This window comes from Heliangelus exortis, chromosome 2, assembly GCF_036169615.1.
Source record: "Heliangelus exortis chromosome 2, bHelExo1.hap1, whole genome shotgun sequence".
Taxonomy (NCBI): Eukaryota; Metazoa; Chordata; class Aves; order Apodiformes; family Trochilidae; genus Heliangelus; species Heliangelus exortis.
Window position 1 is genome coordinate 115199539 of NC_092423.1, and position 14924 is coordinate 115214462.

Below are 14924 nucleotides of genomic sequence, written 5' to 3' on the forward strand. Positions count from 1 at the left end.
AGACAGCCTTCTGTAATTAAAACATTGCAGTTTTGAAATTGTGTATAATTATGTAGTTCTACAAAATATTTCAAATAGAATATACGTAATCAAGCAGTTATAGTGCATAATTACATACAGTCATATAACTGGATAATTATATACAATACTATGTGGTATATAATCATGCAGTCGTAGTGAATGGTTACTGTTATACTACAAAGATAAACCACTGTCACTCTTGATCCTGTTTCCTTTTCTCCAGATTGCATTTTTGGCTGTCTGTTATCATTGCTTTGAAATACATGGAGCTGTGATTTCTTTGTGCATGACAGTTGTGTTCATATTTCTATTCTGGTAACTCACATATACACACAGATCCTTGTATAATATCCTATTTCTTTTATGTATCTCTCATTCTGATTTACTGTAATGCTTTACTAGTCTTAACAGGAAAAAAGGGCTTTAAAGTCCACTTTGCAGAGAGAGTGTTAAAAATTTATCAGTTAGGTCACTGAAAAGATGAACAACTCATGTTCTGTTCTTTCCTCAAAATTTGTTAGTTCTCCTGAAAATCAGAGTCAAGAAACAGTCAAGTAATCACATTGTGAGAGTGGATTAATACCACAGCTGATGATGACAAAGCCAAGCAGAAAGATTTAAATCAAAATTATTTAAATCATCAATTATAATAAGATTATTATAATTATTTTATAATTCAGACTTTATTTATATTATTATATTTTTTATATAATATATAAATTATTATATATTCGGACTGCAGAGAATATCCTTGATTTAAATAATAACTTCTAATTTTATATTGCATTTGTCCTTGTTTTTCTATGGAAAGGTTAAGCCACATTAACTGGTAATGGTTTAAATGCATTAATTTGCAAGTAAATATGCATTTTACAATCACTTTGGTTCTTTTTAATGGGATAAATTCTAGTAACATTAATTTATTAAAGCAATTATATGCCGCAGCATATATTTGCTCAGATGTTTAGTTTTGTCATTACTTATGTGCTTTCATAGTTTCGTACAGTTTAATAATGGACAATTATATTATCTAACTTCACTTCTATTAAACTAGGCATTTATATTTCATGCAGATGTCCATAGCTTCAGCCTAGGGATTTTAGTTAGACTAAAGCATTTATGTCCTCTAGAGACCATACTGCACAGGAGAAAAATAACAGAGACTGCTACTTCATTTCTACCTAAGGCTATCAGCAGGAAATAAATTATGCTTCAAAAGCCTTGCTAATAGCATCATATCAATGTCCCCTTGTTCCACTAATAAGAAATCCCTTTGTGTTCTCCACACTGAAGTCTCTGCCAACTTAGCCTCAGTTTGCTGATTGTTTCCCACAGCCTGAGCCTTCCCATCACTGTGATTTGGAGAATCTGAGCACCATTTCTTGGCTAGTCATTGAAGGAATATGTTTTTGGGTACAAAAGTACTTATAGTTCTGAAAATATTAGATGTTTGGGTTCCAAATGAAAACCAGTAAAAAACCGTGTCTATCAGGTGACCGTACTGGGACTACTCTTAATTCATATCTTCATTAATGACATAGCTCATCAGGTCTGATGATGTCACCAAGCTGAATGGTGCAGTCAATATATGAGAGGGAAGAGAGACCACCCAGAGGCACCTTGGCAGAGTGAAGGAGTGAGCCTCTAAAGTTTTTCAAGGCCAAGTCAAAGTCCTGCACCTGAGTCAGGGCAATCTTTAATATCAACACTGACTGGAGGATGAAGGGATTGAGAACTTTAATTCCTGTGGAGAAGTATTTGAGATCCTGGTGGATAAAAAAAATCTGTGCTTGCCATCCAGAACGCCAACTCTATCCTGGGCTGCATCACAAGAAGTGAAACCAGCAGATCAAGGGAGGTAATTCTGCCTCTCTGCTCCACTTTCATGAGATTCCACCTGGGTACTGCATCCAGCTCTGGAGTCCCCAGCACAAGAAATATATGGACCTGTTGGAGTGGGTCCAGAGAAGGGCCATGAGAACTATCAGAGTGATGAGCAAACTGTGGTTATTTAGATCTGGGGAGACTTTACTGTGGCCTTTCAGTATATGAAGACAGGTTATAAGATAAAAAGAGGCTTTTTGTCTTGGTCTGTAGTGAGAAGACAAGAGGCAAAGGTTTTAAACTGAAAAAGAGTAGATTTAGACTGGAGATAAGGATGAAATTTTTTACGATGAGGATGGTGAGACACTGGCACAGGTTGCCCAGAGAAGTTGTGGATGTCCCATTCCTAGAAGTGTTCAAGGCCTATGGGACTTTGAGCAACTTGATCCAGTGGGAGGTGCCCCTGCCCTAGGCAGGGGAGCTGGAGCTCGATGATCTTTAAAGGCCCTGTCCAACCCAAACCATTCTGTGATTCTATGAAGCATTGTGGGTATTTTACATATTGTCTCCAGAGCAAGATGGGGACCCTAAGCACTGTGTAACTGGATGAAAGCAGGGGACAAGAGCCTCTTCCTTCAGTTTCCTGCTTGATTTTCTGCAAAATAGCACTGACAAGGGTCTTCTGAGACAGTTTACTAGTCTGGGCTTTGCAGGAAATGCAGGCAGTCCCCTGTACAGGGCAGGGATCCCAGAAGGTTTCCATGCCTTGAACCTTAACATTGCTAAGGCAAGCCCACCTTAGCATCTAAATTGTTCTCTGCATCAAGCCAGAGATTCCCATTTCTACTTTTAGCTGTTATTGACCTTTGATGCTTTGGACATTCTGTTCCAAACATTTCATTGGTCCCTTTGACTGATTACCAGAACCCAAGATGAGCAAATCAGGTACCTTCCAGCTCATTTGCATCACATTTTCTTTAGTTATAAGAGAACACACATTTAAGTCTACGACTTGGTGCCAGGCCAATAGCCAACACTTCCAATATCAAGAAACCAGGCACTTCACATCAGTCAGCTCATTGCAAATGGGCAATTCACATGATGGCAAGATGGGTTCACATCAGCATAACATTATTAATTCAGCAGCTGGGTTAATCAAGATAGCAAAAGTAATCTGTTGGAATAAATATTTTATTAGTGTATCCATAAATAAAGAAAAGGAAGAGGTTTAAATTAATTTCTTTATAAAAATATTCACACTGTGGTGGCTATAACTCTGTTTAAGGATCTATAAACAGGTCTCATCTGTTGAAGGGTATATTCCTGCTTTATCACTTCATGTTTCTTCTACTTTAGATATCAATTACCTGACTGTAACTACCAGTATGTTAGTTACAAGATAAGCATTGCTTTCTGACTCTGAACAGCAATACCTGGCAATTGATCCTAAAAGGCTTTTTTTCATTTTGTTACTTTATTATTTTAGAAATGTACATTCTGCTGTTTAATTAAAGATACTCTTTAAATATGGTGGGTCATGATAGGTCCCAGCACAATTAGTGACCTGATCTTTCTTTCCCCCCCCCCCCCAAAAAAAAGACCCTGGCATTGAGAGAGGGTAGATATATATATATATACATATATATATATATTTATTTTTTTTTTTAATTCTCCTTGTAGTAATAACTAAACAGATGGGGGAAATTCTATGTTTTAAACATCTCTATGCCATAAACATAGCAGGTGGCAGTGATTTCTATCTGACTGAGGAATATTCAACGAATAATCCTGAGAAATACAAAAAATAACGAGAAGCAGAGAGAGGACACTGATTTTGCAAGAAAGCCATGGTTTAGAAAAAGTGTTTCAAACACAGGAGAGAGTGGGTAAAGATTTACTTTAAGAACAAGATCTACTGAAAAAGCAAGGTATAAGCTCTTAGGACAGCTAAAACAATCAGGCTTGCCATGGCCCATACTTTTTTTAGAGGGAAAACCTCTCAGAATACAGAATATTTTTTTTCTGTTATTTTCTTTGTGAAAGGTAGTTTACTACACATTAGAGTGGAAGCCTATTTCTGTGTTTCAGTCACTTGTCCAGCATCTTAGGCTTGTGAAAAGTTTGCTGGAAGCACACGTGGATTGGTGTTTTATGTGATATGTATGGATATGGAGCATGCATGTATATATAAAGAAGGAACTGCATTCATAGAACTGAAGTTAATTTAATAGGGATTACTAGAAAGAATTAAAAAAAAAAAAAAAAAGACAAAAGATTAGAAAGTGGTAAATAATTCTAAATATTTGGTCTTTCTTGATAAACATTTAACCCACAAAGTACACTACATTTTCTTTATTTATCAGTCATTGTTTACTCTGCAATTTTGCTCATCGTAATATTTCAGCCTTTAGGAAAAAAACCCAAGTCCAGGTGACTTACACAGTCAAATTACACAACACCAAAGGTGAACAGGAAATATTGTAAATAAAGAGGTGACAGTCCCTTGTGAAAAGCCACTTTTTTTTTTTTTCTGGTGTTTGTGTGGTAGTAATCAATAATTATTTAATCTATATTTAACATTCGGCTGACACAAGCAATATACCACGAGTACAATTGCTTTTTTGATGCCTTGGAAGGCTTTGTATCATATTGCTTCAGTTGTCATGCCTGAAAGATGCTTTGAACTGTGAAGCTGAGGGGGAAAAAATTCTCCAGCAGGTCAAGATGGAGCCAGCCCCACCATGGCTCTGGGTCCCATCCAGCTGCAGATCAGGCACAGAGGGGCTCAGCAGCTCAGTCCCAGCTCAGTCCCAGCTCAGTCCCAGCTGCCTCCAGCCAGCACCTCCCCCAGAGCTGGTTTGTAGCTTGCTCAGAACATAACATCCACCTGAGAGAGGCTGTGGCAACACCACCTCGGGAAACTGGACCCCCCGAAAAAACCAGGGGAGCTGCCCATACTGCATTCTGCCCAGAGTGAGTGGAAAATTGTATTAAACTCACTTTCCTGAAATACCAGTGAGCTGAATGCTCTGGAGAGGTGGCTGTGACAGGAGTGTGTGTTGGGACAGCTCTCATTCAGAAGTGACTCAGCTTCAGTGCTCCGCAGCTTAAGTCTCCATGGAGAAGATTAATCCCTTGGAGGAGGATTAAGCTACAGTGAACTAAGGCCACTTTATTTCTGAATGGGAAAGGCCACACAGGGATTTAATTCACATTATCTTATGTGCATTGATTTCACAGCTTCGGTTAATTCATCTTAACCTCCCTGGATTCTCTTGTGTGGACAAGCTTTTTGTCTTCAGAGAGGCTCTTAGAACTGCTTGCAAAGCTCCTCAAGCAGCCCAAGCAGAAAGCAGGTCAGAATGATTTCTGTGCCCCTGAAGGAGCTTATACCTGTCTAGATACTATTAAATTACCTCTTTCTCAGATGGTTGATCCGTGACACCCTTAGAAGAACTATTTTAATTAGATTTTTTTGAATAGAGAGGGAAAAAGGAGCTTTTTCTCTGAGCTCTTTTAGAAATTTCTCATGAACAGTATTTTCAAGGCTTTCAGATAGCATGAATTGCAGAGCTGTACAAACAATACTTTCTCAAGCACAGACATGTCTGGACAGTGCAGTTTAATGGGCTTCCTTTCCCAGTGGGATCTTCTTCTTTGGAGGTGAAAGCATTCTGTCACTATGGAAAGCAGATGAGAGGAGTTTCCATTCCCTGATCCTAAAGGTCTTAATCTCTTCCTCTCAGTGGCCCAAGTGACACAAGTCTAGGTTAAAATAATGGCATGATTTTGCTGCTGGCCTCTGGGGAAATGAGTCTGTTGATAGAGTGTTTCCTGATGCTGAATCATAACCCAGCTTTACTTTTTAGCTACATCATGCCATTTCACAAATCAAATTAAACTTTGTCATCATTTCTTCACCAAGATGCTTTACACAGCACAAAATCACATAAATCACAGGAAATTAGGGGTTGAAAGGGACCTTGCAAAAGCATTGAGTCCAACCCCTCTGCCAGAGCAGAGCATCTAAAGCAGGATGCCATTGGCCTTCTTGGCCACAAAGGTACATTGCTGGCTCATGGTTATCCTTCCATCCACCAGCAAAAGACAAAAAGGCATCTCTTGTGGATTCCATACATACTTTTCTATGCCTTAATTCTGTAGCCATCAGTACCACCAATAAATATTGTACCTTTTTAATATGTAATTAGGTGCCTAGGGGACCTGTGTTCATGTGGACAAAGTCATGTGAGAACAGAAATACTGAACAAACAAAGGAATGTAATCAGTAGCTGAACATCACAGTCCAAGGGCTTTCCAGCACTATCACTCAATAGTGATCTCAGTGAGAGCAGGAAAAGAGGTTAAAATATAATACAACATGAAGAATATAAAAGATAAAGTCGCTTTAATTTAGCTGTTTCTGTCTATTTATACTCAAATTTACACATTGGTTCAGGAAATGGAAGCAAATCTTTCCTAAATACAGCTGTGATACCTGTATTTATATAGAATTGCACTAAAAGCTTGGTAAGTGTTCAGTGTGATCTAATGCTTGGTTTTCCTCCTCTTTTGTGCAGCTGATTGGATTTGTGTATGCCTGCTACGTGATCAGTATTTTCATGGAGGAAGAGGACAGCTGTAAGTACTGATACACCCCTCTCCTGGGGTGAGACTTAGTCTTGCATTAACCACCAAGGTGGAGAGCAAAGTGTGAAAAATAGCAGAATCTATCATTCATGGACACAAACAGTATTGCTCAAACACCTACTTATATAGGTACTACCACCTTATTTAGGTGTCAGGATTGTACTTATTACATTTCTCAGGCATCTGTGAACCAATTGCATTAGCTGGTGGTACTGCTGAAAAGTCTGTGATTTATGTTGTGTGTGTATAAATATATATATATACACACACATGTGTATACATATGTGGTTTTGTATGTGCTTTGAAATTTGTATCAAAGCACCTGAAAAGATTTCATCTGTTTTTCCCAAATGTCAGCTTTATCAGCAGTAACATGTAATGTAGATAATAGGTCAAGCCATTTATAGTGTACAGTAACAGTGATCAATAATTAACCAGACCTGTTCAACATTTACAAGTAACTAGATCATTCACCTGAAATGCTGAGCCCATGTTCTTAACCTCTCTTTATCAAGAAACCCCTATATACATACCCATACTTTTGACAAAGTTTGAAACTGTGAACACCTTTCAAAAATTATTTCTTGAAAGTTATTAAATGAGTACTAGAAAAATCTGCACATGTTGAACATTTTGGTAGGCTGCTATGTGAAAAGAGGTTATTTGAATTGTCTAACAAGCTCACCATACCCACAGGACTAACAAAGCAACTGGTAAAAACCAGAGTGAGACTGGAATGAAACTGTAGGAGCAAAAAAGAGTGAATACAAGAACAAGCCTATTTTAAAGAAGGGAGAAAGTGTGGTCATGTCAATTACTTCCTTCCATTTGTGAGGACTTAATCTACCTCTAGGAAAAGAAAAAAAAAATAGGAACAAATGCCAATACCATTTTATGGCTATAAGCTAAATAATACACAACCAAATATTTATTCATAAACTTTTTTTGTAAATCTTAGCATAGTTTATTTATTTATTCACAGAATAGCACTAGTGGGTGAAATAAATACAGTAGAAAAATTAATTCAGTTTGTAGGAAAGCATTTGATAATATATGGGAAATCTTACCAAAAACATAATTCAAGTAATTCATGGCTGTGATGAAAAGAAAGACTTTTTGATTCATAACATAGTGAAGGACCATAAACAAGATACTTTTCCATTGCTACATATGGTGCAATGTTCAGTTTTCCATCATAATGCAACAGACATTAATGACAAATCTATTTTAGTGCTGTCACTTAGGTTTGTAATAGGATGAAAATATATCAAAGAGATTCTCAGATAAAACTGAGTGGGAAGGAGTCCTAAGCATATTGTGTGCATAATGTACAGGGGAAAAGCAGAAGGAGACAGGGCAAAGACTGGTGCTGTGAAGGAGAAACATGAACACTTGGAGAAGCAACATGAAATGCAGGTCTTGAGGAGGAGGAAAAGCCCTTGGAAGGGCCTTTTGCCTTTTGCCTTGGAAATCTGGGAACTGCAAGATAGTCATGAGCCAGTAATACATAGTAATGGGCAGCTGTATAATTCAGGATGAATAAACAGAGTCCTTGGTCAGTGAAATCCAGAGACAACTGTCCTTTCCATATGTCTGTGGTGAGGCACGACAGGAGCTAGGACTTCCTATAGATTTAGGGAAAGTTTGTTTCAGGAAATTACCAACAAAATTCCTGGAAGAGGGAGGCTACATTAAATGATTGAAAGGGACAGCAGACTGATCAGGAAGAGAAGAACTGCAGTGCCTTTAAAAGAGTAATAGTGAGTGTACGTGCACACCCACATGCAAACACAGGTAAGACAGACTCTTCACCTTTACATGAGTCTGTTGTCTTATTGTTGACTTTGTTTGGTCCTTTATAGCATGCCTTACAAGTCATGTTTTATGCATGGGTGAAAGAAGGACAAAACTTCCACCAAAAAACACAACATATTCTTAGAAAATGCTCAAGAGTATATGTGGTTACATTTAGGGCCTCACAAGAGGGTTATTGCCAAGTTAGTGTCCTTGTTCCCTCAGAAAATGTGTCTTTGGCATCCAAGGCCTGATCTACTTTCTTCTGACTGTGACCATATCTTAAGGTGTTTTGAGAGTTTGTGCCATATGATACCAATAGAAATTTCAAACACTGAGAATGGACAACAGCTGACATATATATTGAGCAGTAAAACACCTGAAGTGCTAAGGTGATCCATTAGGTAAAACCAGCTCTGTGTCCATTGTCTGCAAAGGAGTCAGGTATCTGCATTTAATTTCTGGTTCTTGCCCAGAACCACCAATGGTGTTTTGTAACACACAAACATCTTGGAAAGTACTGTGTAATTTAGCTCTGTGTCCTTTGTTAGGAATGGGCAAGTTTGCCATCCTTAGTTGTACCATTATATGCAATTTCCCAGATTCTTGTGTTAACAGATTTATATATATTTTTTTAACCTAGTGAAGGATAACCTCAGGCAGTGTGAGAGAGGTGTGCTAGAAAGAAGTACAGTGAAGAAACAGAATAGATGCAAATATGAGATTTTACAGCGAGAGGAGGGAAATAATTTCTGGTTTGTTACTTCTTTTTTATTCCTTTTAAGATTCTGAATCTGATCTACAGCAACTAAATAGCACTTTAGTGTCTCACTTTGTGCTAATTTGTGTCTTAATGCCCATTTGTGTTTTGCAGTTCTCTCTGCTTATAGATATATATATTGAAGACAAATACTAACTTATTTACAGCAATTCCACAGATCTGTTTTAAATGAAGAAACATCTGTGTAGGACACAGTGAGAAAATGGTAGAGAAGAATAAGACTTATTCTTGAAAACTTCATATTGTTAACTTGCACTGTAACAAACAAAAATTTATTTAAAATGGAAATACATGGTGTTTCAGATTAGTCAGGTTAAAACTAGACAGTGATTACCTTAGAATGAAAGTCTGAGAAACTGCATCAAAAGAGTAATTTTATGCATTTTAATAAGATGTAGCACATTCTTTTCTTAGGTAGATGCAGCTATTCTGTCATTTTTTCCACAGTTTGCACAGAATAAATCCTCAGTCATCTGAAAGGCAAAGCCTCCCTAATTAAATATGCTCTGCAATATTCAGTGCATCGAGTTAACCCCTGTTCTTGGTCTGAAAACCATCAGGCAGACTTAAAAATTAATAATAGCTGGCTGTTTAGCCTCTGTTCAGTGCTTAAATGGATTTTCAGCCTGACATTTCAGCTGATGGACACTTTTCTGAACAGTAATAATGCTTGAGGAAACATTTATTTCTAGATATTGCTCACCTTACCTATATTTCAGACTATAGTTAACTTTTACTTGGAAGGAAGACGATAGCAGGTCAAAAAGAATGAAAAAGAAGACAGGCAAAAGCCACAGTGCTATAGTGGGGTTAATACCTTCCATCATTCATCCTAATGAAAAAGTCTATTTATATCTCTTCCCTCCATTTTTTTCATTTCTTTGTAGATCTATCCATCTATATAAGCCCTTTTGAAGGAACTGAATATGTGAAATCTGTAATCATAAAAACCTGTCACTATCCTGTTTGTGAATCATTTTCTCCTAAAAATGAACTCAGAAGCTTGTTGCTCCCTTGTCAGAGGTAGTGAATAGTTTTAATAAAGTGGAGTGTGGTGATTAAGCAACACACACTGTTAAAATCATTATTAAATTTCTAAATAAGTTCTGGATTTTCAATAGGTTTTGGACTTTCTTTGAGAAACACTTTATAGCAGTATTTCTGCTAAATGCTAATTCATAAGTATGGCATTGATACGTGTCAACGTTGAGTGGAAGCTGAGTTGCATACAAATTGCACAAGGAAAAATAATTAAACCAGTTGGCAAGATTTGCCACAAACCTACAATTGTGATTTCAGCATTTATTATAAAAACAAGACTGAAACAAGGACAATGTGAGAAAGTTCAAGCCTGTTTTGTGCATGAGCTAAAAGAAAGGAAAGGGTTCAGCATGAAGACAAGATTTATTCCCTAAATGAAAACAAAAGAACAAAACATTAACAAAACAATAAAAATAAAACAATAAACAAAAATATTTTTTTTGTCTCTTCCCTATGCCAGCTGTATTCAGAGCTCAGCTCTGTTCTTCTAGAACAGGGAGGAAGATTAATCTGTTTTTAAAAACCTACTGTGGTATCAATGGAAAAATCCATATGCCATCATCAGAAAAATGTTAAGTAAACCAAGATATATTATTAACGCTGTTGAAAAACTACTGAATTGTCTTACCTGATGTATGAAATTACATTTGTATTACACCATTGAGCATCTGTTGGCAGTGATCAAACAAGAAAGAATTCTTCATATTTAATTTAATATTTGTAGTTGCATTGTAGGTCGAGCAGTGGTAAATTTCTTTAAATTGTTATTTTTTTTGCAAAAGTAATGGAGAACTAGCAATAGCTAATATTAGCAACAGACCCATATATGTCTGTATGTGTGATTACCTTTGTATATAAATATATACATTTCCTTAACTAACCAGTTTTGGGGAACCCAATACTATCTTTATATCAATTGCAATTTGTCATATGTCTGAGTCAGTTTACCTTCTAGAAAAGAGGTTTTATCATAAAATTCTTAATATAAGGGATGACCAAGAAAGAGGGTCCTGCCCTACACTTCTCTTACACATTACAAGAATCAAACATCCTGAGTCAATCACTATCCTAATTTACCTCACTGAAAATGAGGGCTTATGAACCTTTCCAAACAGCAGCCAGCAGCACAGATCACTGGGCTTTTGCACTTGCTGATCTTACCCTTCATAGAATCACAGAATCATAGAACGGTTTGTGTTGGGAGGGACTTTAAAGATCACCTGGTTCCAAACCCCTGACAGAGCAGAGCTGCAGATAGATGTCATCAGTTCCCATGGACTTGTGCACTTTCAGATTCTTTAGATGGTTTTGAAGTGCTCTTCTCCTGCAGTGGGGAGATCTTTCTTTTCCCAGTTCCTGGCTGTGCCTTCTGCAACTTGGGTGGTGTGGCCAGAGCCCTTGCCAGTAAAGCCTGAGGCAAAGAAGTCATTGAGTACATCAGCCTTCTCTATACTCTGCGTGACCATGTCTCCTGTTTCCTTCTTGAGGTGGCATACATTTTCTCTTGTCTTCCTTTTATCACTGATGCACAAACACAAGTAGAAGCTTTTCTTGGTACCCTTCATGTCTGTGGCCAGATTTAGTTCTGTCTGGGTTTTGGCTTTACTAACCAAATCCCTAGTTGCTCAGACAACTTCTTTGTACTCCTCCCAGGCTACCTGTCCTTGACAGGTACCCTCTGTAACCTCTATAGACTTTCTTTTTAAGTGTGTGCAGGAGCTTCTTGTTCATCTATGAAAGTCTCCTGACATTCCAGTCTGCCTTCCTTTTTGCTGGGATACATTGCTCTTGAGCTTGGAGGAGATGACCCTTGAATATTAACCAGCTTTCTTGGGCTCTTCTCCCCTCCAGGGCTTTAGTCCATGATACCCTACTAAGCAGATCCCTGCAGAGGCTGAAGTCCACTTTCCATAAGTCCAGGGTAGTGAGTTTGCTGTGCACTCTCCTTGTTGCCCTTAGGGATCCTGAATTCTACCATTTAGTGATCACTGCAGCCAAGGCTGCACTTAGGCTTCACATCATCCACCAGCTAGTCCTTGTTGGTGACAACAAGGTCTCTCAGAGCACCTTTTCTCATATGTTCCTCTACCACTTGGAGAAGGAAATTCTCTTCAATGCATTCCAGGAACCTCCTGGATTGCTGGTGTCTTTCTCTCTTGTCCCTTCACTACATACTGGGGTAGCTGAAATGCCTCATCAGGTCCAGGGTGTGTAAGCAGGAATCTGCTCCTATCTGTCCGTCCAGAGAGGGCCTCATCCACTTTTTCTTCTTGGTCAGGTGGCCTGTATCAGACCTCCACTATGATATCCCCTGCCTGTGCCTTCCCTTTAATCCTGGTCTATAAGCCCTCCATCAGCTCCTCATCCATCCCCAGGTGAAGCTTCAGCTGGTCATTGATGTATAGGGTGATTGCTCTTATTCTTCTCTGCTTCCTGAAGAGGTTGTACAACCTTTAGGCCACTGTGACTTGAGATATTAAAACAAAATATGTTGTTACTGACCAATGGCTGAATATCCCTGACACAGACTTTTAAAATTGTAGGTTTTACTGCCTGGCACTAAAACAGCACTAAAGCTGCCAGGTTGACAGCATTCTCCTGGCTTTGGCGTTTCTGTAAAATGACAGTGACTGTCAGCGTTTCTGGAAAGCCTGAAAATCAATTTGCATATTTCTGTTCATCTGGACAAGTAATCCAAAACCCCAGAATTTTGGTAAAAGAATAGAATCAATTATTTGATTATAAAAAATTTGTAGTACATATTTACTTGTTCTTTGATCACAAGTCTTTCTGTTACCAGTGCTCTGTGATCTAGATCATAGCAGAACTCCCTTTAAACTTCATTTACACCAACGAATCATGTGAGCTTCCAGATATGAAAAGGCAAAGAACTGCAGCCTCTCACCCATAATTTTGGATTCTGACTGTAGAAATGTCCACATATGTGCATACTGGTTTAAATGAGACTTCAGGAATACAAGTGCAGCATTCAGAACCATCTGCATGGAAAGCAAAATATTTTTATGTGTTATTTGCACAAATTACCAACAGAGCAGTATTATACAATCTTATTGGCCAATTTTTATCTGTTAGGATAAATGTTTAGGGTATTTACCTGTTAGGATAAATAACTACACACACAGAAAGCCAACCAAGTCCTGGGCTGTGTCAAAAAAAGCACAGACAGACAGCTGAGGGATGTGATTCTCCCCTCTACTCTGCTCTTGTGAGACCCCACCTGGAGTGCTCTGTCCAGTTCTGGAGTCCCCAGCATAAAAGGACATGGAGCTCCTGGAACGTGTCCAGAGAAGAGCCACTAAACTGATCAGAGGGTTGGAGCACCTCCCCTGTGAAGACAGGATGAGGAAGTTGGGGTTGCTCAGCCTCAAGGAGACTCCGGTGTGATCCTATAGAAACCTTCCAATACCTGAAGTGAACCAACAGGAAAGCTGGGGTAGGGATTTTTATATGAGTGTGTAGTGAGAGGACAAGGGGAAATGGTTTAAAACTTGAAGAGGGGAGACTTAAGTTAGACATTAGGAAGAAATTCTTTCCTTTAAGGGTAGTGAGACACTGGCACAGGTTGCCCAAGGAAGTTGTGGTTGGTTGCTCCCTCCCTGGTTCAAGGCCAGGTTGGATGGGGCTTTGAGTAACCTGGTCTGGTGGGAGGTGTCCCTGCCCATGCAGGGGGTTGGGATTAGATGATCTCCAAGGTCCCTTCCAACCCAAACCATTCTATGATTCTATATATGTATATATGTGTGTAGATGGATATGTATATGCAAATGATGGGTATGTATTGAAATATGGAAGTACTTTGCTTCAAGCAGTTATATACATACTCCCCTTACCTTTGAATTGATTTCCAGACTGATAATTAGAAAGGAGAGTTTTAAAGGCTATTTCAAAAATAACTCATAATTTTCTATTTTGAAAAAATAGTACATGTTAAGCATTTCTGCCACTGAATTAAATATGCCATACCCCATATATATTTAAACACACATATATATATACACATATATAAAAGACAATTAACTTCAAGTAGGAATGTAATTATAATATAATTGTCCTTAAACTGGGTGACATCCCTTGTTTTTTCTTTTACTACTGTAATAAATAATATTCTTAATAAAATGGAAATATAATTCTGATTAGAGGGCATAAATTGTTTAGGGAGAGTTCCTTGATATTTCCTAGGTCCATGCATTATTTCCTTAATCTCAGATACTAAGTATGCCCTTTTTTTAACTAGCTGATTTGATTCAAGCTTTTACTTAGCTAATTTAATATTGATTTTCCTTTAGTCTCCTCCTTCCACGTCCTTGGCCTTTCTGTTTGAATTAAATCTGCTTTTAAACGGATGCTACCCTAACTCCCAGTTGCCACACCTAAGCTTTTTTACTTCAATTGCACCTTCTGTTAAATCAATCTTACTCTAGCATCCAGCTCCTTCTCCCCAGCTTCCCATGTGACATCACATATAACTCTAAGGTAGCCCATTCCTCTCCCTGCCTTTCACCCAGCTTCTCCATTAAAATGAGAACTCCTTACAAATCCATTTTCTACTTCCAGTACCAATCTTCTTAATTTCTAAATTGAAACATCTTTGTGTCTGCTTTAATCTGTGAAGCTTGAAAAGAAACTTTTCAGGCTCACACCCCTCTATATAGATAATGTCTCCCCCAAGTCTTAACTTCCATGCTGACAGGTTGCCCTGATTTCTGGGCCACACCTTGAAATACAATACTATTGTATTTCATTGTCATTGTGGCTTGAGTGATAATTTTCCAGTTAGCACTTCACACCTAGA

General features: G+C 38.1%; 1 protein-coding gene across 3 annotated transcripts in view; it reads left to right on the forward strand.

Annotated features, from left to right (window-relative positions):
* NKAIN3 (sodium/potassium transporting ATPase interacting 3) overlaps positions 1 to 14924 on the forward strand; it is a 330513-nt gene that overhangs the window by 300314 nt on the left and 15275 nt on the right. For all 3 annotated transcript variants that reach the window (XR_011724559.1, XM_071737657.1, XM_071737658.1), the window contains exon 5: positions 6426 to 6486. Coding sequence is in view for 2 of the 3 variants with exons in the window: in XM_071737657.1 (XP_071593758.1) it covers positions 6426 to 6486 (61 nt within the window). In the remaining variant the exon portion in view is untranslated. The remainder of the gene's footprint in view (positions 1 to 6425; positions 6487 to 14924) is intronic.